Source organism: Trichosurus vulpecula, chromosome 5 (genome assembly GCF_011100635.1).
Source record: "Trichosurus vulpecula isolate mTriVul1 chromosome 5, mTriVul1.pri, whole genome shotgun sequence".
Classification (NCBI taxonomy): Eukaryota; Metazoa; Chordata; class Mammalia; order Diprotodontia; family Phalangeridae; genus Trichosurus; species Trichosurus vulpecula.
In genome coordinates, this window is record NC_050577.1 from 282,980,980 (window position 1) to 283,008,315 (window position 27,336).

General features: G+C 37.9%; 1 protein-coding gene across 1 annotated transcript in view; it reads right to left on the bottom strand.

Moving 5' to 3' along the window:
- DENND5B (DENN domain containing 5B) overlaps nucleotides 1-27,336 on the bottom strand; it is a 219,489-nt gene that overhangs the window by 123,041 nt on the left and 69,112 nt on the right. The window contains exon 2 of the mRNA XM_036759004.1: nucleotides 12,891-13,000. Within this exon, the coding sequence (XP_036614899.1) occupies nucleotides 12,891-13,000 (110 nt within the window). The remainder of the gene's footprint in view (nucleotides 1-12,890; nucleotides 13,001-27,336) is intronic.

Here is a 27,336-nt window from a genome sequence, read left to right on the forward strand (position 1 = left end):
GGAAAGGGAAAGAGAAGGGCAGGAGTGGGGTATAGGGCTGATAGAAGGGAAGGTGAATTGATGAAGGTGGTAATCAGAAGTAAAACATTTTGAGGATGGACAGGGTGAAATCAGGGTGAGATCAGGATAAACAGGTGGAAAATAAGAATATACAGTAATCATACATGTGAAAAAATTTCTACAGCAAGTTTCTCTGATAAAGGACTTGATTCTCAAATATATAGAGCACTGAATCAAGTTTATAAGAATAGGAGTCACTCCCCACTTGATAAATCGTTAAAGGATATGAGTAAATAGTTTTCAGATAAAGTAATCAAAGTTATCTATAGTCATATAAAAATGCTCTAAATCATTATTGATTAGCAAAATGCAAATTAAAATAACACTGAGATACCACCTCACACCTATCAGACTGACTAATATGACAGAAAAGGAAAATGACAAAAATTTTGGAGGGGATACGGGAAAATGGAGAAACTAAAGCACTACTGGAGTTGTGAACTGATCTAACCACCCTGAAGAACAATTTGGAACTACGCTCAAAGGGCTATAAAACTATGTATACTCTTTGACCCAGAAATACCACTACTAGGTCTGTATTCCATAGAGATTTAAAAAAAGGTGGGGGCAAGGATCTATATGTATTAAAATATTTATAGCAGTTCTATTTGTGTGACAGCAAAAAATTGGAAATTGAGGGGATGCCTATCCAATTGTGGATTGGTTGACCAAGTTGTAACATATGATTGTGATGGAATACTATTGTATTATAAGAAATGATAACCAGGATGCTTTCAGAAAAACCTGGAAAGATTTACATGAACTGAAGTAAAGTGAAGTGATCAGAACCAGGAGACCACTGTAGAGAGCAACAGCAATACTGTATGATGATCAACTGTGAATGACTTAGATAGTCTCAGCAATAAAACGATCCAAGAAAATGCTGAAGGACTTATGATCAAAAATGCTATCTACCTCCAGAGAAAGAGCTGATAGTCTGAATGCAGATTGAAACATACTTTGAAAAGCTTTTTCTTTTTTTGCTGTGTTTTTTTTTTACAACATGACTAATGTAGAAATATGTTTTGCATGACTGCACATGTATAACCTATAACAAACTGCTTGCCTTCTCAATGATGAGGGAGGGATAGAGGGAGAGAATTTGAAACTTAAACTTTTAAAAAATGACTTAAAATCATTTTTATATGTAATTGGGGAAAAATAAAATATTAACTACAAAAAATAGAAAAAAGCATCACTGCTTACTTTTTTTTACATTGTAGTACTTATTTACAGAAAAATAAACTCTGAAAATATCTTGTACAGTGACTGAAATAGAGGAATAGAAACATGAAATTGCAGATCTGTTATCAAATGAGGAGGAACAGTGAGTATCTTTCTAGAAGGGGCCTAGTTAATGACTTTGTGACCAAGGACATGAGGATTGTTAAGCTTTGTTTGGTAATTTTTCCCAGGGGCTTTAATGAGCCAGACAGAACATGTGAAAAGAGCCTTTCTTCAGAAAAAAGTTCGCTCAGGAATGAACATAGGTCAGTTTGGGCCCAAGGTTGGGGATTTTAGCGAAAGAGATCACCACAGCCCTCTGGACCAGTGCATTTTTACATATAAATGTTTGCATTAATGAGAAGTTAAAGATGCCATCCCTCCCAGAATGATGATTATCCTATACTTCATATTGGAGAACTATCCTAAAGGAATTTCCTGAAACATCAGGATAAAAAAGTAGTAATGATGGGATTATCTGATGCCTTTCTGGAGATGATGAGATCAGATAGGCTGGTCAATGAGATAATGAAACTCAAATAGGCTGGTCTATGAAATAATGAGACTAATAGTGGCCCCTCCACCCTGGGTAAATGGGCTGACAATAAAATAGTGATGTGCCTACATATGTGCAAAGCTCTGTTCTATAGTCCCCTTGCGTACATGTTCCTAGTTACCTCATCTTTCTGTCCCTGATTACCTCATCTCCCCCACTCATGCAGGTTTTCCTCCCCTAGCTTCTCCTGGCTAGTATGCCTCTCCCTTAAGGAGATGCCTCCCTTAATTAAACTTTATCATCTTTAGGGGACTACCTCTATTAAGGGGCTGTGACTTCCCTTAAAAGAGGAGCCTGCTTGGTATGTTACCTGCCTTTACTTGATGTGGAGACAGCCTGAGCGAATTCTTTTGAGACGACACCATGGCACACACATACACACCTTGCACCTCAACAATTTGGTGACCTTCCACCTTGTCAGTAAGAGAAGAAAGGAATGGAAATTTGGCCAGTCCAATGGCTGGGCAGAAAAAGGCTGAAGGGGAAAGTGAGAACTCTAGAGAGTGAGGGAGCTAAGAAGTTCCTTGTGTTTCTTCCCAATATTATTTCTGGTCTAATTTTTTTTTCTTGCTAGTCTCTACAGCATGATCTTCTGCTCCTCCTGAGGATTAAAGACAGAACTGCACCTTTTACATTTCGAGTTCAGGCCAAGATTTGATGATCATAAAGGGCAGGTCAGTCTTTAAGTGACAAAAGGTGCAATCTGTTAACAACCAATGACTCACTGATCCCTCCTTTTCCAAAATCTGTTCTTCTGGAAGGAGCTGGCAGGGGTGAGCGCAGGGCAGTGCTGGGGAGAGGAAAACAGGGCATCATTATCCCCTTCCAAACAGGCAGGAAGAAATAAGGTATAAATTAATAATTGTTATATTAAGGTCTTCTTAAACAGTGGGTATATTTGTTTGCTTTAAGTAAAGCACAAGAATTTCACTTGTGTTTGAGGACAAGTGAATTGCTTTCCTTGAGCATCTATGTACTATCAAGTCTTCATTAAACATTCTATAAAAGACTGGTAGAAAATAATTTCCATTCTATTGAATGAGACTGAGCTAGCCCAATGCTCTATCAGGCACTTGCTGAAAGGTTCAACTTGCTGTCTGGGAAGAAAAATCAAGTGAACCTTGAAATCCTTTTCTGAAAGACTGTTCAGAACAAACGGTTCCTAACGTACACTGCTCTAAGCCTTTGTTCTAACTTTTGTTGCTTTGAATCACATGCCTGGTCTATTAATTTGATGGTACTAAAGGAATTCCCAAAATGCTCTGTAATTTCCTTAACAGCATTTCTCCATCTCACAGTGAACATATATTCTCATCTATACCTTCTCAAATCACTACACCATTGAAGAACAAAAACAAAATCCATTGCAGCCTAGGAAAGGCATTTAAGATACTAGGTAGGAGTTAAGGGGTTTTGTAAAGAGATAAAACAAATTAGCTACAAATTAGGGGAAGAGATGATGGCAGGGAAAAAGGCTCAGAACTTATCCTAAAATTATCAAGGGAGACAATAAAAGTAGATAGCTGTGTTTCTGGTGATCAGAACAGCCCTTGTATCAGAAATTTTGCCACATTAAGTATATTTAGTAGCTTTACCACCAGGGTCTCCTCAGGGGCGTGTGGGAGCCAGCTTGTACCACCTCAGGAGAGCTGATTGTTAAATTTTCAGTGTAAGCATTTATGCCTCAAAAATTGGCAAATGCTACAAATTAGGAATTATTTTGTTGATTAGACTTAAGAAAGTGTTTGAGAAAATGATTAAACTTAAAAACAAGTCCTGTATTTTCAGAAAGCCAGCTGTTAAGTATTTACCAGCTTACTTCTAGGTCTGTTTTCTTTCATAACCCACTAAAAGAGGTTTGTTTGAGAAATCTTGACAGATGCCCATGAAAATATGACTCAACAATTTCTGCATATTTGCCTACACAACAGCAGTTTTAATGACCTCTTCCACAGTTGCTATAGTTATCACTATCGTAATTTTAAGAAGCAAGTAGAGAGAATTAAGGTCATGGAAGCAGCAAGATGGAGGATTAAACATTTTCTCTGATCCTCTTGACCTATCGAACCTCTCCAAATTTGGAATTATGTGAAAAAGATACAGCAATTCCAGCTATCTCCCCAGTCTAACCGTGCTTCTTAAACTGTGGGTCATGACCCCATCCCATATTAGGTCATTTAAGAAGCACTGAAGGGGCAGAGAGTGGAAAAAGTTTGAGAAGCCCTGGTCTGAAAAACCAAGAACCCAAATGACACAACAATTCAAAAAGCAGAGCAGAGAAGGATAATTACTTACCCTTAATGTGCCAAGCACCCCCTCTCCCATTACCCACCACACTCAGGGAACAAGACTGCACAAACCCACCCACAACCTATGGATTCACAATAGGACTCAACCCTACTTTCCGTGCCTCAGAAATCCACAAGTCAGAGCATAGCTGAGGCTGCAGAAAACAGTGGGCAGCACTTTGCTGCAGCAGAGCTCAGCCAGAGAACTGAGGAATTGGGGTAAGACATGTGTCCTTATTGGAAGGTTTGTCACTTCACCAAGCCTGAAGGAAAGGGCCCCAGTATGCAGCTCCAGAACTCCTTTAGGGCAGAGAACAAGGCTAATTAACCATGAATTGTCCAGTGTGGGAGAAGTCTGAGAAAGGGAGGTCTCAGAAAGTAAGTGATATTGAGCTACAAGACAAAAAAAAAAAAGACTGAAATTACCAAATGTCCCATGAGGAAGAAAACTCAATTAAAGACCTTGTACATAAGGTGATAAACCAACAAGAAGATCTTATTAACATCAAGGAATATGGCCTCCAGATCAACTAAAGAATACAGATATCTATGAGTAAATATTGCAAGACAAAAAAGATGAATCAAGACTGTTTGAAGCAGAGGACAATGTGGATTTCCAAGAAAAGCACAGAATAGCAGAATGTTCCTGAATGATTCAAAGAGAAATAAGAATTGTGAAAGCAGAATATAAGGCTTGTACAGAAAAAATAATTGTCAATATAGAAAAACTTGAATCCATGGTAGGAAGTCTCACCAAAGAAACAAAAAAGAAAATAACTGATTGGGAACACAAATACATGGAAATGAAGTATAATATAGAAGAAGAAAAGCAAGATAAAGCAATAATATTAAAAGAAAGACAATGGAGGTGGAGTCAAGACAGTGGAATAAGAGGAAGCATTATATACTATCTTGCCCACCAAATTTCCTCCAATCAGATGTATAAAATGCCCCAGACTGAATTCTCATAGGGAAATCCCAGAAAACAAGTCATAGTGAATCATTTTTCTAGCCCAGAGAGGCTAAGGAAAAAGGGGTCTGGCTAAAAGTACAACCAGCCCAGAGCACTCCAGAGGTCAGGGACTAAAACAGAGCCAAGACTAAGCACCAGGGCAGAGAGCACTGGGGAAGAAAGATCTGCTAGATTATTTAAATAAATATTAAATATTGATGGGATGCTTGTGCTTGGACCCTAATTCTAATATCATATTTCCCCTTAGCCTCTGCTTGGGTGCCTGTACCTGAACTCCAGTTCTAAAATCACAGGCTTCAAAACATTGGCCCTAGCAGTCTCTCTCTCTACCTAAAGGGCAGTGTGCCCCAAACTTATTTCTACTTCTTCCTCAGTAAGCAGCTATGCCCAATTATAGATTGATTCTGGATGCTGATAATTGACTATATGCTGAGTCTAACATATATCCTAGGCATAGTCAAATATATACTCCCCTACATTAATCTTGACTAACAAGACATGTGATGGAATCCAGCTGGATATTCCCAGTCAGCTGTGAACTTTTGGTGACTTAGTGATGTTTCACAGTCAAAACCACACCTCCACCTAACCCCCCATGGGCTATTTCCCAATGGACTCTGGGTAAGATACCTGCACAGTAGATACAAAAAGTGCATGTTCCGTTAAGAACTGACCACCCCTAATCACTTCCTAATCCCACCCCAAAACACCTAATTGACAGGGTTTACCCCTAAATCTTGTACTTAAACTTTCCCTGTAGACCTCTAAGGTTGCAGGTTCCCTAAGAACTCTTGCCTGCTCTGAAGTGTAATAAATCTTTGCCTCCTTGACTTACCGTATGCTTGGGTCCTCGAATTCATTCCAGGTGAGCTGGGAACTTTGGTTTGGGATTCCTACATCCCTGGGTTTCTTTTCTCCCTCAACAATATCACAATCTCATCATTTATTGAATTATGCTTATTAATGGGTAATATTGATAATTTTTATTAATATTAATTATTGCTTATACAATCTTTGAAATTTATTTTAATAGTATTGTTTATTAATAATGATATTAACAATAAATAATTTAAGTTAAATAAATAATAAATTAAATAAATGAATCTACTAGATTATTTAATTTATTGTTCTGTTATAATTTTTAAAAAATATTTATCTATTTGATTTAAGTTATCTATTTTATTGGCATATGATGGGACAAAATTTTCTGAAAGTTCTTTTTTGTTAAATCTTAAGATACTGTGAATTCTTTTTCATTTTTAATAAAATTTGTTATTCCTTTCCTTTTTAACTTGTTTATCTATTTCATTAATTTTTCCTTTTAAAAAACAGCTCATGGATTTACTTATCAATTAAACTTTTTTTTTTGCTTACAATTTTGATAATCTCTTCTTTGATTTTCAGGATTTTTGGTTTGCTGTTTAGTTGAAAATTTTCTATGAGTTGCATTTCTAGTATTTTTACTTGCATTCCCAGTTTGCTGACCTGTTTTCTTTCTCTCTTTAACTGATGCATCCACTTAGAGATATAAATTTTTCCTTAAGGACTGCTTTAAATGCATCTCAAAATTTGTGGCATGTTGTTTCATGATTATAATTTTATTTGATAAAATTTTCTATTATTTTTATGATTTTGTTCTTTGACTCGCCGGTTCTTTAGAATTAAATTATTTAGTCACCAATAAGTTGTTAAAATCCCTTCTTTGAAAAGCTTGTTAACCTTGTTATTTGAATATAATTTTTATCACATTACAAAGTTTTTATGCCCTGAAGCTTGGTCAATTTTTGTAAAGGTGCAATGACTAAATGAGAAATAAGCAAATTTTCTGTTGCTATTTATGAACTAGAGATCTGTCACATGTAATTTTTCTGAAGTTCTAATTCTGGTCTTTCGTTCATTTATGTTTTTTTGTTAGAGGTAGCTATGCCTGAAGGGGAAACACTGAGGTCCCTGATTATTATTAAAGTTTTACTCTTTTTATCCTTACAATTTGATTTTATACTTAGATATTATGCCATTCTGGGCACACATATTAAGCTCTGATTTGTTCTTATCTCTGATGCACTTAAGCATAATGTGGTTCCTCTGCTTATCTTTTTATTGTTTCTATTTTTAATGTTGCCTTGGCTGAAATCATTATTATTACCCTAGCTTTTTAGTTCACCTTAAGTATAACAAATTGTTGTTTCAGTCACTTATTTTAACTGTGTGAATCTTTATTTTTCAAGTCCCTTTCCACTTCAGTCTATCTTCTGCTCAATTACCAAGGTGATTTTTTTAAATGTAGGTCCATCCTTGTCACCATCTCCCCCTCAAAGAACTCTTAGTAGCTCCTTAATATAAACTCCTTTCTTTGGCACTTAATCTTCTTTATAACCTGACCCCTTCTTACTTTTCTAGCCTTCTTAAAGTTCAGTATCCTTCACACTCTATGATCCAACGTCACTGGCCTGCTTGCTGTTCTTCCTATGTGACATTACATTTCCCATCTCTGTGCATTTGCCCCGGCTGAATGGGGCTTAATGGGGCACAATGCTCTACCCCTTCACATGCCTCCTTTCCTTGGCTTCATTTAAGGTTTCCTTTTGCAGGAGGCTTTCTGCCTTTCTCCTCCCAGATGCTAGTGCTTACCTCTTTCAGATTATCTACATTTTCTCTCACAATTTCTCTCTCTCTCTCTCTTGTCTCTGTGTACATACACATATATAGCTACACACATGTATATATACATACATATAAGTATAGCTTATAGATATATCTTGTATATGCTTAATTATTTATTTGTTGTTTCCCCCATTAGAATGGATGCTCCCTGAAGGCAGAGATTGGAGTTTTTTTCCTTTCTTTGTATCACCATGCTTAGCACAGTTAATATGTTTAATAAATATTTATTAACTGTCTAACAATTTCACCACTTCATTATAACCTCCTAATTTTTTCATCTCACCCTGTTTCAATCCTCCAAAGCTTTCCTCTGCTTTCACTACAATAACCAGTCACTATAACCTTCCTAACTTTTCCTGGCCACTAGCGCCTCTATTCTAACTTTACTCCCCTCAAATTTTGATCCAATAGGTATCCAGTTCAAATTTCTACATACATGTTGCTTAACACCACCGGGAGAAGTCACCCAACTGTGTTTAGTTCCATTATAAATTTATATTATCCAGTGTGACCTGTGCACTTACTATTGCATGCTAATCAATGTCTCTCCAGAACGTTTCCTTCAATCTTTGTTCCAAACCTTCTCTTCTCTCCTCAAATCATCTATACCACTCCCAACATCTTGCTTGTCTGACCATTTTTGCTCTGTCTCTTTTTCTAGGATATCGTTCATGTCTTGTCTCTATGCATGAATATGCCACAGGGTTTTATTTTAAGCCCTCCTCTCTCTAACTCTTTCTTACTGATCTCATCAGTTCAAAAGGTTGCAGGTGGCTCTAACATTCTCTAAGTTCAAGTTCAATGATGGAATGAAATTAGGAACTCAAAAGTCACTGAACAACTAACAAAAGGATTACTTTGCCATAACACAGCAACAAGGACACAATGGCACTTAGCTTCACTGTATGCTTCCCCCCTCATCTTCCTATGGAAATGTTTGGTCATCAGGGCAATATATAGGACATGGTAACTCTCATGGCCTTTAGTAATCCACTAAGTCTGAGGGGCCTAGATTCCACATAGCTGGGACTTTTTATGGCCTAAGTGGGCCAGGATACCTTGCATCAATGAGGGTGACATCAATTAGTTCTTTGGGGCTGCTTTGTTTCCTTTCAAGCTAATCCCTGCCACAACAGGGCAGAAGGATGGTCTGAGGCCGATGGCCATGTTGTGGAGGGGGGGAAAGGAGAAACTGCCTTAGGGAAATACTGGTAAATATTAGTCCTATCACACAAGGTTTCAACTATTACGGCTTGCAGATGGCTTTCAAATCAACAAATTCAATTCTCATTTATTTCCTAAGCTCTGGTCCCATATTACTAACTGCCCATGCACCTCTCTAACTGGAGATCCTGTAAGTATCTCAAAATCAATATGTCCAAAATGGAAGTCATTATCTTTTTCAACCAACTCACCCCTCCTCTTACCTTCTAAATTTTTTTCCTAATGGCACTACCATTCCACTACCATTTTTCTAGTTACCCAGGTTTCCAATTGAGGATTATTCACAACTTATCACTTTCATCCTCTAGCCCAGTGAACAGTCAGTTACCAAATACTGTCAATATTATTTTCATGACAACTCTATTACCATCTCCCTCTCTCCAAATATACCACAACCATGCTAAATCAGGTCCTTTGTTGCTACTTCCACAGACTATTAAGATAGCCTTCTAATTTTTCTCCTTGCTCTGAATTCCCTCTTCTTGAATCCATAATCCAGACCACCACCAAATTCATTTTCCTCAAGTATTAGCCTGACCACATCACACCCCTGTTCATCCTATTGCTTCTCTAAGATAAAATAAAAACTCCTAGCCCTTCACAATCCTATTGCTTCTCTAACATAAAATAAAATTTCACAATCTAGCTCCAACCCTTCTAGACTGAGAACATATTACTTCTCATCACATATGATATTCCATTATCTACTTCCATGACAATACTAGCTATCTCCATGACTGAAATGTTCTTCCAATAATGAGATGCTTCATCTCATCATTTCCTACCTGGCTGCTCGCCTGTCTTTATCACTGTCTCCAGAAACTCATCTTCATGCAAGATCACATGAACTCCGATACTCATACCTCCTCAGTACCCCCCTTTCCCTAGGGATCCTCCCTTCCTCTGGTTGGAAAATGTTGAGTGTAGATATCAGAGAGCTCTTCCCAGGTCCTGCATTTAAGGAGGGTGCCCAGGGCAATGTGTTGGTAAGCAAAATGGACTCTTAACACTTAGTTCGACCAAGTGCCCTTGAAGAGTTTGGCTTTTGTTTCCTTTGAGTAATTCAGTGTATTTTATTGAGTCTTACTAGGTGCTAAGTTTCAGGCCCAAACCCCTGTTAGATGTAAAACCTATGTGGGTGTGGATTGGTAACTAAGGTGGGGCCCAAGGTGGGGCTAACTAAGGGGAGGTGCTAACTCCAGAGCCATGCCTGTCTTGAGTCTTACTAGGTGCTTAGCCCCAGGCCCAAACCCGTATTAGGTGCTAAGCCTATGTGGGTGTGAAGCTCCCAGGGTACCAATGGGTGGTGCTAACTCAAAAGCCAATCATAGCTGCCTAAGTTCTAGTCATTCAGATGACGTTTGATGATGTCTGAAACCCCATAAGAAGGAAAGACAGAGCCATTTGCGCAGGGGCTCTCACTCTTGGTGGCGTTTGGAGACTCCCAGGCAGCTGTAGCTAAGAAGTCCTCCAGCTCATAAACCCGGATGCTGGGACTTTGTTAAACTCTGGTAACTATGTATTGGGATTTGAATCAGACAAGGTCTGTCTGTTGATGTTTGTACTTTGTTTGTATTTTGCTCTGAAGTTCAGGGTGCTGGTCTTTTCCCCTGAACTAAGTGAATGATATTTGTATGCTTAATTAAAGTAAGCTTGTCAACCCCTTAACATTGCTTTCCTTACTAAAGCAGATCAAAAGAACCTGTGCTTTTGCAGTGTGTTGGCAGCTTTCTGGGTGCTGGTTGTTGGTGGATCTTACACCCCCACAGAAGCTGCTAGCCAGATTGTTGAAACAGGCGACCATCTCATCATTCCCAATTTGGCTGCAGGACTTCATCATGCTCACTACCACTACCACCATCACCACCCCCAGATATCCTCCCTTCCTCCTACCTCCTACCTACCTTCCACTTTTTAGCTTCTTTTTATATCCTGTTTTCCCCTATTGGATTGTGAACTCCTTGAGAGCACAGACTGTCTTTTGCTTTTCTTTGTGTCTCCAGTGCTTAGTACGGGGCCTAGTACATAGTGTGTGGGTCTGAGACCACTACTCACATTAAAAATAGACAGAGACCATTCTTGAGAAAAGGCAAAAAGGAATTTATTGCTTTCTCATGAGAAAGGACACACCCCAGCGTGGCCCAAGATGATTTCAGCAGTGTGTGTGTGTCTTGCATACAGCTCAAAGTAAGTTATATAGACCCTAACACAGAGTCCCCCCCTGCCCGCACTGGCTCCTCTTCCCATTGACTGGGTTTGTAGCTCACATTCTAAATGCAGAATCTTTTCCCAGCAACAGAGAACCAAGAACAAAAAGACAGGTGTGAAACCAGGAACTAGTATTCAGCAAAAAGGGAGTAAAAGCTAGATAAACACGACCTTGCAGGTGTCTGTCTACTGATGTAATTTCTTATCTGTACTTTCTCAGCAGAGCAGTTTCTAAAAATATAGAAGGAATGCAGGGTGGGGGTGGATGGTAGGAGAGGTAAGGTCTTGTCCCACACTGAGGGGGCTTCACTATTTCATCACTCTACTCAATAGTAGGCATTTAATAAAGGTTTACTGACTTCCTCTTCCAATTCTGGCTCTTACACTTCCTTCAGGACTCAACACAAGTACCAACTCCTATGAGGAGTCTTTTCTGATTTCCCTAGTAGTCAGCAGCCCCTTCAAAATTTAGGTATTCATACAAAATAAACATGAAGTATTTACTTATCTATGTGCATGATGATACCTTGAAATCAGGTATTGCATTAGTTTTACCTATCTTCAGCACCTAGCACAAAGCTTGGCACATAATGAGCACTTGCTAAATGCTTAATGAAGTGAATTGCTTAGTTCTAGTTGATGTTTTAGCATTTATGTGTTGATTAACATAAATTCTTATAAAATAACAGCATAAGAATTATGATTAAAAAGAAAAAAAAAGTGAAACTGGATGTCCAACAGACATCTTGAATTCAACATATCCTAAGCTGAACTCATTATCCTTTCTTCTAAACCCTCCAAACCTCTTCTACCTTCACCATTACTCTAGAAAGCAACACCATCCTCCCAGTCCTTTGCTCACAATCCTAGGTGACATCCTTGATGCCTCCCTACTCCTGCCCGCCCTTCCCACCCCCAAAATATCCAATTTGTTGCCAAAGTCTACTGATTTCACCTTGGCAACATCTCTCAAATATGACCCCTTCTCTGACACTGCTACCACTCTGGTGTAGGCCCTCATCATCTCACACCTGGACCATAGCAATAGCCTGCTGTTTAGTCTGTCTGCCACAAGTCTCTCCCCATTCCAGTCCATCTTCCAATCAGCTATCAAAATGATTTTTCCTAAAGCACATATTCAACCATGTTACTTCTCTACACAATAAACTCTAATAGTTCCTTATCACCTCTAGGATCAATAAAAAAATCTTCTGTTTGGTACTCAAAGCCCTTCATAACTTGGATCCCTCCTACTCTGTCTTCTTACACCTTACTCTCTTCCATCTACTTTTTGATCCAGTGACACTGGTTTCCTGGCTGTGCCATGAACAAGGCATTTCATCTCTTGGCTCTAGGTATTTTCTCTGTCCCTTGGAATACTCTTCTTCCTCATCTTCACCTACTGCCTTCCCTGACTTCCTTTATGTTCCAACTAAAATCTCATCTTCTACATGAAGCCTTTCTCAAGCCCTCTTAATTCTAGGGTCTTCCTTCTATTAAATATTTCTTACATATCCTATATATAGCTTGTTCATATGTATTTGTTTACTTGTTGCTTCCCCTATTACACTGAGCTCCTTGAAGGCAGGGACTGTCTTTTGCTTCTTTTTCTATCCCTAGTACTTAGCACAGTTCCTGATACATAGTAATCACCTAATAAATGTTTACTGACTGACAGAAGATAAATACATACCATATTGACTGCATCTTGATCAAAGGGGTTCCATTCTACATTGTGAGGATAGTGGGCCAAAACTTTGGACTTGAAAGTTCTTCTCAAGGGACTTTGGTCAAAGTTTTCTCCTAGGAAGAAACAAACAAGTTTTTGTAAACAACTAGAGGCTTTAAAAAACTTTGGCATTAGCTCTGTCATGATAGAGTTGTGTTAGCTACATGGACATTAAAAGTTTGCATTTAAGTGAAAAAAATGACAGCTTAAAAAATCTTGAAAAATCCAAAAATCTAAAAATGTGTTCAAGATATAACATCAATATATTGTCTTTTTCAAGACTTTTTATAAACAAATCTGTATTGAATTTTATAAATCATTGAAGAAATACTCTGAATTAATTATAAACTTGATAAATTTTCTCATTGTTCTGAACTCTTATTAGATTACAGACCTGTAATATTACAACACAACAATAAAAGGAATTGGTTTTGAGTTACTGCTTAGTATCATTCTCGACAAATACTGCTATTAAAAAAATCATACAAAGGAGGTTATGGGAATATTAACAGAGGAGTCATACAAGTACTCCATCAGGCCCAAGACTGAACAAAAATAAATTCAGAAGTCTATGGGTCTCAGAAAAGTGGTCTGACCATAAAAACCAGCATAGATACAGGTAATAAGCTGAGAGCCTGCCAGCACGAATCAATGATATGGCAGAGGCACCTGAAGCCTGTAGCAAGCTCTACCTAGGGATAGAAAAAATGGAGTGCTAAAGACAAGGAAGCTTTAGGGTAGTTTGAAACCTGAAGCACTCAGACCATTTTCACCAACATCTAGTCTGGGAGCCAGGAGCACTCAGACCAGAATAGCCCATGGGTACTGGAAGTTCACAGCACTTAGACCTGGGAAAGGGGGAGAAGAGCCCTGAAAACTATCAACATACTGAGCACAGATATAACAGAGGAAGGAGACTCTAGAAAATTCAAGTCAGAACCAAAAGGACCTGACACACCATCCAAAAGTATGAAAGGATATGGCACTTGGCAAAATGTCCCAGATTAGAAACTGAGGATAGAGATAATAGTAAACCGAATGAAATACAGAACACTATGAATAAATATTATGGATCTGGAAATATCTAAGGGACAAGCCCAAAAGAACAGAGTAATGCAAAGCCAGCCAAGATGGTGGAGTAGCAGGAAGAAGTATAGCTGAGCTCACTCCTACAACTACTCCACAAAGAGCATTCTAGAAAATGTACCAGATTGAGCCCTGACTGGGAAATCAAAGAAAATAATCACAGTGTCAGTTTTTTCAAGCCAAGCTAAGCCAAGCATCTGGAGCCAGAAAGAGACATCTGCTGACACTGGAAACAGGGATAGACAGAAGTGGGCATATAGAGCCTTCCAATCCAAGGACTAAAGCAGCACCTGCCATAGTTTGTAACAGGGCAAGAAAAAGCCCCAGGCACAGACTGGGTTGGGGTGAGGGGATAGACTTTGTATAAGGAGCAGGAACAAGTGCCAATTGGTAGCTCTGTCACTCCCTACTCATTGCTGGGTATACAGGATAAATTGAGGAGGCAACCTACACCTAAGGATGATATTCCCAGATGAAGACCAGTCATGGGCATCAGGCTATGTACTGAGCAAAAAGTAAATACAGAAGCATTTGGAGGTTGGAATGGGGTAGTCCTCAGTTTCAACCCCCAGCATAATCTGAAGCCAGAAGCTGGGGGGGAAGGAAGGGGGATCCAGTCAACAAGTGTTTAAGTGCTTAGTATGTGCCAGGAACTGTGCTAAGTGCTGGGAATACAAATACAAGCCAAAGAGAGAGTCACTGCTCTCAAGATTGCCTTCTAATGTGATAAGACAATATATGAGAGGGAGCTGAAAAGGGAGGTAAAAGGAAATAAGTACTTGCACTAGGATCTGCTGGCCAGAATGAAAGATCACTGATCTGGGCTCTTCCTGAAAACACAAGTTCCAGGAATAACTCACCAATGGGAGAAGAAGGCCATGGGGACAGAGAGAGAAGGAAGCTGAAGCCTGGTGGCAAAGTGCCAGAATGGGCAGGAATCCCAGACCAAAGGCAACTCTGTGGTTCTATGAAGTCAAATGAAAAAGCATTTACTAAGCACCTACTATGTGCCAGGGATTATGCTAAGTGTTGGAGATACAAAGAAGAGCAAAAGGGAGTCTTTGCTCTCAAAGGGCTCACAGTCTAATGGGGAAGACAACAGGAAAACAACTATGTAAAATAAGACATACACAAACATACATACATACATACATACATTTATATATATGATAAATTGGCAAAAATATCAGAGGAAAGGGAAAGGAAGGAAGGAAGGAAGGAAAGAAGGAAGGAAGGAGGGAAGGACTTTAAAGTATCTGTTATGTGCCAGGCACTGCTAAGCACTTTACAAATACAATATCATTTGATCTTCGAAACAACCCTGGAAGATAGGTGTTATTGGGGAGGTAGGTATCCATTTTATAAAATGAGGAAGTTGATCTCTAAGGTAGATCATGGTTTTACAGTTGAGAAAACTGAAGCAAACAGAAGTTAAGTGACTTGCCAAGGATCACATAGCTAGTAAGTGACTGAGGACATATTTGAATTCAGATCTTCCTGACTCCAGGACTAGTGCTCTATCGACTGCACCATATAACCACCACTAGGATTGGGAAAGGCTTTCTCTGGAAGGTGGGATTTTAGCTGAAAATTGACAGCTAGAGAAAATGCCTAGAGTAGGGAAATGGAGTATTATGTACAAAGCATAGTAAGAAGACCAAGATCATTGGATTATAGTGTACCTAGAGGGGAGTAAGTCGTAGGAAGACTAGAAAATTAGGAAAGGGTCAAGGTATGAAGAGCTTTAAAACCCAAAAAGATTTTACGTTTGATCCTAGAGGTAATAAAGAGCCAATGGAGTTTACTGACTGGGGGGAGGGGTGTGATACTCTAAATCTACAGAACTTTCTACATGGCTGAAAGTGGCTGATTCTAATAGCCATCTAGAGAAATCCCAACCAGAGGCAAGCCCACAAACGTGTTGCTCAGATCCAAACCAAGGGCAAGAACTTGCAGAGCTCAGACCAAGAGGGCAGCAATCAAACTCTGCCCAAGATCAGACCATTTGGGGAGCACTGAAAGTTTGCAGGCTCCTAGTCTGAATTATCCCTGAGAGTCTAAAGAATGTGACACTCAGAAGCCCAATGAAGCAGCAGTTCAACCCAAAAGGACACAGTCTTTTTTTTTTAAAGGACACAGTCTTAACCCAGATATTACAACTAGAAGTATGCAGAGCCTAACTCTAACTTAAAGTCTGAAGTCACAAAGTAGGCTGGAAGAAGAGGGAAACCAAAAAAGAACCCCACCATAAAAAACTATTACAGTGTATAAAGCCAATCAGTAAGTGAAAAGATCTTTCCTGCCCATTGAATAGGCTTCAGGTGGGGCCAACAAAGGGAGGTCTGATTAGAGAGAGGCCCATGCCCTTTCACTAATTAGATGTGAGGCCCCAGGCTGGTTCCCAAACTAGTTTGCTGGTTTGAGAGACGCAGGAAGCCCTCAGGGCCCTAAGGGGAGTTGCTAAGACCCGGGCCAAGGGTATGTGCCTGAGTTCTAGCCCATCAGGTGACATCTAAGGACTGCATAAAAAGAGAGAACAGAGTTTGGAAATGGCAGAAGCTGAAGAAACTGAGAAACAGAGAGCAGCAGGATTCAGGAGCTGAGGGCCAGCTTCCAGAGTGTGTAGAACAGAGAGTGCTGAATACAAGAGGGAGTTTCAGAAATTGGAGTCAGCAGAGCAGCAGGAGAGAGAGTGCTGAGCAGGGACTTACGATTTGTGAGTGATTTTCTTATAGGAGGGCCCGAGCATTGAGGGGAAGCACAAATATGGCCTGGCTTGCTGCTATAATATTTTGTTGTAATCTTCTCATTACTACAGTGAGGTGGGCTTATTGGTTTTGGAATGTTGTTGCCATGATACTGAATTGGGGCATTGGTCCTTGGGTCTGATCCTTTGGAGTCTAAATAAATGTTATACTTCCTCTGCCTTCCACCTAGAGAATTCATTATACTCTGTGATTCTGAACCATTCAGGCATGCTTGTGGTCCTCTTTGAGGTCATGACTTTTGCCCTTAATGATATACAGTGACACAGAGAAAATTCTAAAATATCTACAAGCAAAGGTGCAAAGAAAACCACAATTTGGGCATAAGTTCAACTAGGATCTCTGACAGAGATGAAAAAACAAAAGTAAAAAATGGTTTATAAAGAAAATGAGAAGGCTAGAGAAAAAGTAGAAAAAAAAAATGAGAGCTATGTAAGAAAAAAAACCAGAAAAGGAATTACTTGTCACAAGAATAAAATCTTATCCAAGAAAAGATTCCCTGGAAAATTAGAATGGACCAAATAGAAAACAATGTTTCCATGATATAGGAAATATTTTTTAAAAGACAAAAGACTGAAAAGTAAATCCTTCAGGGAGAAAAATGGGTATTTAATGAAATAGAGAACTTTCAAGCATTCCTGATGAAAGGATCAGAACTGAATAGAAATTTTGATTTTCAAATACAAGACTCAAGAGAAGCATAAAAAGGTAAGCAAGAGAGAGAAATCATAAAGCATTTAATAAGATTAAAATGTTTACATTCCTACAGAGGAAGATGATACATGTTACTTCTAAGAACCTTTTTATTGCTAGGGCATTCAAAAGGTATACATAAACAAAGTTGACAAGGATGAATGATATTCAAAAAATTCCAAAACAAAACAAAAGTAAGGGATGAGAAAGAGGGATGCACTGGGAAAAGGGGGAAGGGAGAAAAAAATTCCCTCTGCCAGATGAGACCATAAATAAATTCTACCAAACATTCAAGGATAATTTATTCCAATACTACATAAACTACTTGGAAAAATAGGTGAAGGAGTCCTCCCACATTCCTTTTATGACATAAACATTGTGCTGATTCCTAAACCAGGAAGAGCCAAAACAGAGAAAGAAAACTATAGACATAGATGGTGGAGTAAGCAGTAAATCATTGTAAGTCTCCCATATTTACCTCCAAACAATCATAAAATAGCACCCCAAAACAAATCCTGTAACAGCAGAACCAGCAAAAAGATGAAGTGAAATAATCTTTTAACCTACAAAACTTGGAAGATCATCAAGAAAGGTCTGTCTCACCCAGGTTAAAGGGGAGTAAATTTGAGGACAAGAAGCATCCCAACAAGCCAGCAGCAAGCCCCCCTTCAGCAAACCAGTGGGAGATCCTGAGGCCTGGTGTGTTGGAGCAGGCAAACACTAACACCAGGACCCTCCATGTGCCTTAGTATAGCTGGGGGGAAGCATCAGACTCTAGCCTCTGAGATTCATCACATGTTTCAATGTAGGCTTGGGCAAACAGGCATCCTCCAGTAGCCAGACCTCCACTTGCCTCAGCATAACTCTGGGCAAACAGGCATCCTCCAGTGGCCAGACCTCCATATGCTTCAGTGTAGCCCCAAGGAAATGCAACAAGAAATAAGAAACAGGCAGATTTCAGAAAAACCTCGAAAGACTTGTATGAGCTGATTCAAAGTGAAATGAACGGAACAAGGAAAACACTGTACATAGTATCAGCAACATCATGTGATGATCAACCATGAATGACTCAACTCTTCTCAGCAACACAAAGATTCAAGACAAGTACAAAGGATTCATGAAGGAAAATGTTATCTATATCCAGGTAAAGAACTAATGGAATCTGAATGCAGATCAAAGCATATTTTTTTCACTTTATTCTTTCTCATTTTTTTTCTTTTGAAGGGAGGTGAGGAAGGGAGAAAGAAAAATTTAGAATTCAAAAGGGAGGTGAGGAAGGGGAGGAGAAAAATTTGGAACTCAAAATCTTATAAAAATGAATGCTAAAAATTTTCCTGACATATAGCTGGGGGAAAATGTACTATTCAGAAGTAAAAACAAAAAACCCCCAAAACTATAGACCAATTTTTCCCTAATGAAGATTGATGCAAAAATTCTAAATAAAATACTGTATCAGTAATTAAGGTGGGACTTTCTTTTACTGTTTTCTCTTTTAGCACTTACTTAATCAAGTGCTCTTGAAGAGTCTGGCCTTTGTTTCTTTGATTAAATCAGGAGTCTTTGATGAGCTCTTTGCCTCAAGGAAAAGCCTAGTTTACAAGGGTTTGAGTCATATGTTTGTGACACCAGAAGGTTTTAGGCCACATGGGTTTGAGTCGCATATCCGTGACACTTTTAGGTCACGTGAGTTTGAGTTGAATGTTGTGATGCCCTTTGACCCTGAACAGGATATATAAACTCAGAGGTTGGCATTTTTCCTTGGGGCTCTCACTCACTGGAAGAGTGGTGTGTGTGACTTGAAGAGACTCTGAGCAGCCCTTGTTAAGACCGCCCCCCCACCCCCGCCTGTAAACCCAGATGTTGGGACTTTGTTAAACCCTGGTAACTATGAATTGAGATTTGAATCTGACAAGGTCTGTCTGTTGATGTTTATAATTTCTATTTGCATTTACTCTGAAGTTCAGGGTGCTGGCTTTTCCTCCGGAACTAAGTGAGTTATATTTGTATGTGTGATTAAAGTGAGATTGTCAACCCCTTAAAGTTACTTTCCTTAGTAAAGCAGATCAAAAGAACCTGTGCTGGCAGCTGTTGTTGCTGGTCTTGTTAGGTCTTACACCCCACAACAGCTGCTAGCCAAACTGTTGTTACAAATACTAGCAAGGGGATTACAGCAATAAATCACAAAGATCATGACCAGGTAGAATTTCTACAAGGAATGCCAGGCTGGTTCAGTATTAGGAAAACTATCAACATAACTGAGTATAACATAATAATCCCAATAAATGTGGGAAAATCTTTTGACAAAATACAACACCCATTTTTATTAAAAAAAAAAAACAAAACAAAACTAGAGAACATAGGAATAAATGGAACTTTCCTTAAGACAAGTCATATCTATCTAAAACCATTATCAAGCATTATCTATTAATGGCGATGAGCTAGAAGCCTTCCCAATAAGATCACGGGTAAAGCAAAGATGCCCCTTATCACCACTATTATTCCATACTGTATTTGAAATGTTAGCTGTAGTAATAAGAAGAAAAAGAAATTGAAAGGATTAGAATTGACAAGGAGGAAACAAAACTATCACTCTTTGCAGGTGGCATGTATGTATGATGGCATACATAGACAACCCTAGAGAATCAACTAAAAAACTACCTGAAATAATTAGCTGTAGCAAAGTTGCAGGATATAAAATAAAGCATAAATCATCAGTATTTCTATATATTTCCAACAAAGCTTAGTGGCAAGAGATAGAGAAATTGCATTCAAAATAACTCTAGATAATATAAAATATTTGGGAGTTACCTGCAAGACAAACCTAGAAATTGTATGAACAAAATTACAATATACTTTTCACAAATAAAATCTAATCTAAACAACTGGAAAAATATCTATTGCCAATATAATGAATATAACAATTCTACCCAAATTAATTTACTTATTCAGTGCCATACTGTAATGTTAAGCAGGATGGGACTTTTTTTTCTTTACAGTTTTCTCTTTTGGAATGCTAAGGCAATCAAATGCCTTTAATGAGTCTTGCCTTTGTTTGAATCTGGCAGGTAAAGTGGGACATTTTGTTGTCTTTTGTTTTGGAGTGCTTCTCAGCACTGAGGCAATTGGGTGTCTGTGAGTATCTTTGCGTCTTGCCTTTATTTGAATCAAGAGTCATTGATTGGAAACAATGTATATGATGTGGTGCTAGTGACTAAAGATCTTTCCCCCAGCCTTTTGCTAAGTAGGCGCTGAGCCCTCAGGGCCGTGAACTGGGCATATGTGCTCTGAAGTTGGCATTTTGCTTTTGGGGGGTACACTCATTGGAAGAGTGTTGGTGATGAGACTCTGGATAGCCGTTGAAGCCTCCTCCCTTAGCTTCGAAAGCTCAGATGTTGGTGCTTCTCTCTCTGGTAATTATGTATGTGATGTCTTGATCAGACAAAAGCCTGTCTGTTGATCTGTTTATATTTTCTCTGAAGTTCAGGGTGCTGACTTTTTCCCCTGAACTAAGTGAATGATATATGTATGTTTAATTAAAGTGAGATTGCTAAACCCTTAAAATTGCTTTCATTAGAAAAGCAGATCAAAGAACTTGTGCTAGCAGCCCTCCTGTGTGCTCTTGTTGTTGGTCTTTTACCTCCACAGCAGCTGCTAGCAACATTCTTATCACACATACCAATCAAACTATCAAAAAAATATTTTATAGAGCTAGAAAAAAAATAATAAAATTCATCTGGAAGAATAAAATGTCAAGAATATCAAGGAAACTAATTTAAAAAATCAAAAAAATATTTTATAGAGCTAGAAAAAAATAATAAAATTCATCTGGAAGAATAAAATGTCAAGAATATCAAGGAAACTAATTTAAAAAATGCAAAGGAAGGTGGCCTAGCTGTACCAGATCTCAAACTATATTATAAAGCAGTAATCATCAAAACTATCTGGTACTAGCTAAGAAATAGATATGTGGTTGACAAGTAGAAAAGATTAAGTACACAATAGATTAGGTACAGGAGTAAATGACATAGTAATCTAGTATTTGATAAGCCCAAAGATGCCAGCTTCTGGGACAAGAACTCACTATTTGACAAAAACTGCTGGGAACACTAGGAAACAGTATGTTAGAAACTAGGTATAGATCAACATCTTATGCTGCATAGCAATATAAGGTCAAAATGGGCCTGTGACTTAAACATAAAAAGTAATATCATAAGCAAATTAGGAGAGCAAGGAATAGTTTAACTGTCACATGTATGGGAAAGGGAAGAATTTATGATCAAATACGAGAGAGAAAACATTATGAAATGCAAAATGGATAATTTTGACTATATTAAATTAAAATGGTTTTGCAGAAACAAAACCAATGCAACCAAGATTAGAAGGAAAGCAGAAAGTTGGGGAACATTTTTTATAGCCAGTGTCTCTGATAAAGGCTTCATTTCTCAAATACATAGAGGACTGAGTCAAATTTATAATACAAGTCATTTCCCAATTGATAAATGGTCAAAGGATATGGACAGGTAGTTTTCAGATGAAGAATTCAAAGGTCTCTATGGTGATATGGAAAAAATGCTCTAAATCACTATTGATTGGAGAAATACAAATTCAAACAACCCTGAGGTATACCTATCACACCTATCAGATTGGCTAATATGACAGAAAAAGGAAAATGATAAATGTTGGAGAAAAGATAGGAAAATTGGGACACTAACGCACCATTGGTGGAGTTGTGAACTGATTCAAATATTCTGGAGAATAATTTTGAACTATGCCCAAAGGGCTTTAAAACTCTATATACCCTTTGATCCAGCAATACCACTACTAAATCTATATCCCAAAGACATCAGAAAAAAAGGGAAAAGGACCCAGATTGTACAAAAATGTTTATAGCAGCCCTTTTTGTGGTGGCAAAGAGTAGGAAATTGAGGGAAAGCCCATAAATTGGGGAATGGCTGAACAAGTGGGGTATATGAATGTAATGGAATACTATTGTGCTATAAGAAATGATGAGCAGGAGGATTTCAGAAAAACTTGAAAAGACTTATATAAACTGATGATGAATGAAGTGAGCAAAACCAGGAGAACATTGTACACAGTAACAGCAACATTATGTGATGATCAAATATGATAGAGTTAGCTCTTCTCAGTAATACAATTATCCAAGACAATTCCAAAAGACTCATGATGGAAAATGCTATCCACATTCAGAGAAAGAACCATGGAATCTGAATTCAGATTGAAGTATACTATTTTCACTTTTTTGTTGTTTTTTCTTTCTCATGGTTTTCCTTCTTTGATTTTGCTGATTCTTCTTTCACAAAACTAATGTGGAAATATGTTTATCCAGATTGCACATGTATAACCTATATCAGATTTCTTGCTGTCTTGGGGAGGGGGGAGGAAAGAGAAGGAAGGAGGAAAATTTGCATCTCAAAATCTTATGAAAATGAATGTTGAAAACTATCTTTACTTGTAATTGGAAAAAATAAAATACTTTTAAATGAGATTGATTGCAAATTAAAACAACTCTGAGGTACCACTTCATACCTATTGGATTGGCTAAAACAACAGAAAAGGAAAATGACAAATGTGGGAAAGTTGGGACACTGATGCACTATTCATGGACAATTTGGAACTGTGCCCAAGAGGCAATCAAAATGTGCATAGCCTTTGATCCAGCAATACTACTACTAGGTCTATGTTCCAAAGAGATCAAAATAAAAAGGGGGAAGGACTTACTGGTATAAAAATATTTATAGCTGCTCTTTTTGTGGTGGCAAAGAACTGGAAATTGAGGAAAGGATATTCATTTTAGTAATTAAGAGACCACTGGGGCTGCTGGTTATGAGGCGTGAATAGTGAGAGAGGTGCCCAGCTCTCCCACACAAACTATAGTGAATATCTCAAAAGCACCCCAGAGAGAGCTATGATAAAAGAAAACTGAAGCAAAAAAGTAAACTTTCCATCTAGTCAAGAACAGTAAAAAATTATGGCTAACAGTGAACAAAGTCTGGGTTAGAATCAAGTAAAGTTGAGAGACAATCCATGGCAAGTAAGCTGCCTCCCCTAACTGATCATTAATCCAAATAGCTTTCTGGACCAGGGAGCCTCACTAGATAGTATAAGCACCAGTGTCTCTGATAAAGGTCTCATTTCTCAAATATATAGAGAACTGAATCAAATTTCTAAAAATAAGAGCTGTTCTCCAATTGATAAATGGCGAAATGATATGAAAAGGAAGTTTTCAGACAAAGTAATCAAAGCTACATATAGCCATGTGAGAAAAATGCTCTAAATCATTATTGATCAGAGAAATACAAATTAAAATAACTCTGAGGTGCCACCCCACACCGATCAGATTGGCTAATATGACAGAAAAGGAGAATGACAAATGTTGGAGGGGATGTGAGAAAACTGGGACACTAACACACTGTTGGTAGAGCTGTGAACTGATTGAGCCATTCTGGAGAGCAATTTGGAACTATGCCCAAAGGGCTATAAAACCATCATACCCTCTTACCCAGAAATACTACTACTAGGTCTATATCCCAAAGAGATAAAAAGACCTATATTTACAAAACTATTTATAGCAGCTCTTTTCTGGTGGCAAAGAATTGGAAACTGAGGGGATGCTCATCAATTAGGGAATGATTGAAAAAATTGTTGTATATGATTGTGATGGAATATTATTGTGCTATAAGAAATGATGAGCAGGATACTCTCAGAACAACCTGGACTTACATGAACTGATTCAAAGTGAAATAAGCAGAAACAGGAGAACTCTGTACACAGTAACAGCAACGTTGTATGATGATCAACTATGAATGATTTAGCTATTTTTAGCAACAAAATAATCCAAGACAATACTGAAGGACTTAGGATGAAAAATTCTATCCATTTCCAGAAAAAGAACTGATGGAGTCTGAATGCAGATCAAAGCATACTTCTTTTTCCTTCTTTATGTTTCTTGAGGTTTTTTTGAGTGTTTTCTTTCACAACAAAACTAATATGGAAATATGTTTTGCATGACTGCATATGTATAACCTATAGCAAATTGCTTACCTTCTTAATGAGGGGCAATGTAATAGAGGGAGAGCATTTGGAACTGAAAATTAAAAAAAAAACAAATGTAAAAAAATTGTTTTTACATGTAACTGGTTGAAAAATAAAATACTAAATAAACAAATAGTTTAAAGGTTAAGAAACCATTTTGCCTAATTATATGTCAATAAATCTAAAGGTTGAATATTTATTATTAAGCTTTAGAAAGAGAAATCCAATAAGACATAAAGGAACCCAACCCCCCCCCACAGGACCAGAAGAATTTAAAGATAAATTCTATCAAACTTTCAACAATTGACTCAATATTATTTGCAAAAATAAGAAAAAGAGTAATCCTACCAAATTGCATCTATGAGATTGCGTATGTATAACCTATATCAGATTTTTTGCTGTCTTGGGGAGTGGGGAGGAAAGAGAAGGGAGGAGGAAAATTTGCAACTCAAAATCTTATGAAAATGAATGTTGAAAACTATCTCTACTTGTAATTGGAAAAAATAAAATACTTTTAAATGAGATTGATTGCAAATTAAAACAACTCTGAGGTAACACTTCACACCTGTCAGATTGGCTAAAACAACAGAAAAGGAAAATGACAAATGTGGGAAAGTTGGGACACTGATGCACTGTTGGTGGACAATTTGGAACTATGCCCAAGGGGCAATCAAATTGTTGCTAATTATTAATCAAACTATGCTTATTACACCTACACTAGGGATTTTATTACAATATACCTATACAAAATACAAGAGAACAGCTTAAGTATGTTAACTGTGATGGCAAAAAAAAAAAAAAACCAAAGAAAAAAGAATTAAAGGGAGTATATTTCATGAGAGAAAAGTAAGCTTAACTCCCCTTTTAAAAGAAATATCACTACCCTTAGAGATGTGAATGGAGAAGTTTTGCTTTTAGAACTGGGAAGCTAACAGTTGAAATTATAGTTAAAGTTGGTTAGTTTAGCTGTGATTACTCTCACAGCTGACACAGTATGAATCCCTGCTGACTTTGCTTTATTGTTTGTTACATGGATGACAAATAGCATAATTACTCTGATGTTTATTTAAGCCTAGGGGGAAGGACAATAAAGAAACACACACTTATAGAAAGTTTCTCCAATTTATTAAATAAATAATATATAAATATTATAAATAAAGTAGAGGGCCCTGAAGTTCATTAATAAAAGGGGAAAAGACTAGATTTTACTCTCCTCTGTGTCATCTACCAAAAGCTACACTAGCTTACTCTTCCCAGGACACAATACTCCATATCTCAATTCCATGTCTTTCTTTTGGTTGTTCTCCATGCCCATAACGATCTCCCTCCTTATCTTCATTTTCTTGCCTCCTTGGTTTCCTTTAAGACTCAACTTAGTGGGTATGTACATAATTATTTTCATATTATCTCCTCCATTAGATTTGAGCTCCTTGAGGGAAGGCACAGTCTTCCCCCCACCCCTTTCTTTGTATCTCTAGCACTTAGCACAGTGCCTGGCATATAGTAAGCACTTAATAAATGCCTGAAGATTGATTTTGGGGGAGGTGTTGCTATGTGATTTGAGAGAAGAGTATGGTTAAGAGATACAAAAGTTTATTATTTTCAAAGTGCTCTCCTCATCACAAATCTGTAAGGTCAGTAGCATGAGTATCATTATACCTATGTTAAAAACAAGGAAATAAGTTCAGATGAGCCACACAAAGTGGCAGATTCACACTTTTAACGCAGGCCTTCTGACACCAAACCCAGTTTTTTCTGCTATAATACTCTAATTCAAGTGTAAGAAATTTAGTTTGCATCTGAGCAGAAATTTTCTGCAAAGTGATGTATTGAAATGAACTGAGTACATGTCCACAAAGTTTTATTATGGAAGCAGTCCTGAATTTACACAATATAACAAAATAATATAGTCTAATCCTACCTGAAATTGTGGGACTAACAACAGACCAACACGAAATCAGGAAGCCTCCTTCAAGCCACAAAAAAAAGAATAGCTTAGAACTAGATTGTACTCATAAGAGCTGACTGGGTCCCAGGGATTTAAGACAATTACCAGAAGAGCCTGAGTCGCTCCCTCCATCCCTCAAATCAGGTGTGAAACTGACTTGGTATTTCCAAAGTATAAATCAAATAGTGACTGACCTCATTACAATCTCTGGTACTAAATGCACCAAAGCACACCTGTGCTTTATAGATATGTTGTAATATGCTACTAACTTTGTGAGCCTTATTTTGAATTAGATAACATCACAATATAAATTACTAACGGAGCCAACCTGTATAACACCTACCATTAAAATCTCTCTCAAAAAAAAAAAATAGACAAGCCAGCTAGCTATCTAGAACAGTTTTTGTCACCACCCTAAAAAATAAGCAGATTGATCAGATGGCCTCTTGCCATTTTGTGATTAGATAGCATGATAAATTTCAACCACATGTGAGAGAGAGAGAGAGAGAGAGAGAGTGTGTGTGTGTGCGTGTGTGTGTGTGTGTGTGTGTGTGTGTGTGTGTGTGAGAGAGAGAGAGAGAGAGAGAGAGAGAGAGAGGAGGTGTGGGGAGGAAGAGGAATGAGTGTTTGGAGAATAGAAATGCAAAAAATAAAAGGAGGGTTGAGTATTTTTTTTCTCTTTCCACTCAGCCTCTCATTTCAGTAACTGAAGAGAATGAAGTATGCCTACCCCCAAAGTATGCATAACAATGAGGGGGGCTGTCATTTAACTACCACAGATTAGAAAAGAAAAGAGATAAAGAAGAGAGAAATGTGATGGTAATTGAAGGAGAGAAAGAAGACTAGAGGTTTTACACTCACCTAG